Below are 2,293 nucleotides of genomic sequence, written 5' to 3' on the forward strand. Positions count from 1 at the left end.
CGGAGAATTTGAAGCAGCCCAGGAGAGAGAGGTTTGTGGGTAGTTTTCCAATGCTATCTCATACTTTGTTGTATACGTAACACATCCACATCTGTATGGGATATGTATATTGCACACATGGATCTGTATGGGATATGCATATTGTAGGTATACACACAATATTTAGTAGATGCAAACAGATTGTTTCTGTTTACCTATTGGTATATTAAATTGAGCTGTTAGTATATTCCATGTATTGATTATTTATTTGCTTTATTCCTGCTGTGACATGGAATCCCCTCAGGCAACAAGACTTAAAAAGAGACTTCTTTTTAAGTAGAGCCTCATATATTGTATTTACCTGATATAAAATAAAGAGAAATACTTTTGAAAAATAAATACTTTATGTTAAAATAATATCTGTTACAAAGAAAAATAATGTATAATACTTACTATAGAATACAGCATGAAACTTCTGAAACTGGTGGGATTTTTCTGAGGGCATGAGGAATATGACTGCAATGTAGTGAAATTTATATATGAGAAGTATACTGGGCATCTCTACACAAGACATTATGTCACTGTAGCAATGAGCTACTGCACTGTAGCTCATTGGTATGGTGACATAGCATCGCCAGGCATGAACCATGATAACAATGCTACTGCGCAGTAGCAGCTAAAAATAACTGTGCAGTAATGGGACTGCACAGTAATGCTGGTTACTGTGCAGCCATGTAGTACTTGCTTAAGTACTAAATGACTGTGCATGTGTAGACGTGCCCTCTGTGTGGAACTTTTTTTTTTGATGGGGATATTTGTTTGGAACAGATAATTATGCAAAGTTTGTCATAAGATAGCCTTTATTTCCTGTGCTAAAGCTCCAGGATGTACACACAGGTGTTTTGTTACTGGTCTTAATGGAGGACTTGTACGTGTGGAACAGTGTTTGCAGTAATGTGTTGTCTTAAAGACAGAAACAGTGATATATGGGACAATTTTGTGTATTTGTCAGTGATTATTAAGTCTGCTTGTTATCTTAGAACCTGATGATCACCTAACAGTAGCTCAGTCACTGAAGAAAGAATTTGACAACCCAGAAACTGCAGACTTGAAGTTTCTAGTGGATGGAAAATACATTCATGTTCATAAAGTTCTTCTCAAAATTAGGTAAGGAATGATCTCCACTAGTTTACTCCTCATGCTGAGTAATTACTATTTAACATTGTTGATTTGTGGTTCCTTTTCCTTTTTGCTGGTGAGCATGCCTTTTAGCCCCAATCTTAAGGTTCACTTGCTTTTCTAACTGTAAACATCTTTTCATAATCTCCTCCTTTTCTATCCAAAAATCTGAGTTTGCTGCCCAGTGCCTAGTGCCTTTTACTTGTTTCTCTCCTATCTGATGACAACTTCTTCATTCTAAACAGGCTTGACCAATACTGTTAATGACATTTTCCTTGCTAGGTCAAAAAACATTTGTTTTACTTTTCTCCAGTTGATCACTTTAGTCTCCTTTCCTTTCTTGGCTTCTACCACTGTGCTTCTCTGTTTTTCTCCTGTCATGTCAGCTGCTTCTTTATTGCATTGATTGGCAGCTTCACATCCTCCCTTCGTACCCACATGCTCGTGTCTTTCAAGGTTCTGTCCATGGACTCTTTCTGTTGAGCATGGGAGTTAGGGATGTGGCTTCTAAATTAGAACTTCCTAAACCTTAAATGCTAGAGGCTGCAAGTGAGAGAGGTACACTGGAAAAAAAGCCCTAGTTGTACCCAGTTCACTCTCCCTTTCAGCATCCAGTCTCTGCCACTGTGTGACATACAGGAGGCTGGGCAAGATCGACCTGTGGTTTGACCCAGTAAATGGCAGTTCATATGTTCTTATTCTCTTCTTCCCTTTGGCAACTTGATCATCTCCCATTTTTTCAACCATTGCCTTTGGGTGTTTCCCACATGTACCACTCCACAGACCCCTCTGTCTTCTCACATCGTTTTCATCAGTGAGCATACATTTCAAGATAAGCTTCTTTTAGCAAGTTAACATCACTTTGCAATCTAACCAACTGATATGAAGATGCAGTGGAATAACTAGTTGTTTAATTTTCCACCTCCTTTTTCTATCACCATTGACAGCTCTGCTGACATTCCAGCTCTTCAGCCTCTTGATTTTGGTGGCATATCCCAGTTTTTTTCCTCCTCTTATATGTATAACTGTAGCATGTAAAGGCCCTAACTAAACTCTTAGCTTCATTATACTAGGCCACACACACGCACGCTTACCAAAACTGAAAAGTCTGTCCTTTCTAAAGGCCTAAATTTCT

The 2,293-nt window shown here is 38.5% G+C and overlaps 1 protein-coding gene across 2 annotated transcripts in view; it reads left to right on the forward strand.

Annotated features, from left to right (window-relative positions):
- Nucleotides 1-2,293, forward strand: part of RCBTB2 (RCC1 and BTB domain containing protein 2) — a 72,186-nt gene that overhangs the window by 52,246 nt on the left and 17,647 nt on the right. For both annotated transcript variants that reach the window (XR_002098993.1, XM_019525067.1), the window contains exon 9: nt 1,020-1,146. Coding sequence is in view for 1 of the 2 variants with exons in the window: in XM_019525067.1 (XP_019380612.1) it covers nt 1,020-1,146 (127 nt within the window). In the remaining variant the exon portion in view is untranslated. The remainder of the gene's footprint in view (nt 1-1,019; nt 1,147-2,293) is intronic.

Source organism: Gavialis gangeticus, unplaced genomic scaffold, assembly GCF_001723915.1.
Source record: "Gavialis gangeticus isolate Ggan-Ray unplaced genomic scaffold, GavGan_comp1, whole genome shotgun sequence".
Taxonomy (NCBI): Eukaryota; Metazoa; Chordata; order Crocodylia; family Gavialidae; genus Gavialis; species Gavialis gangeticus.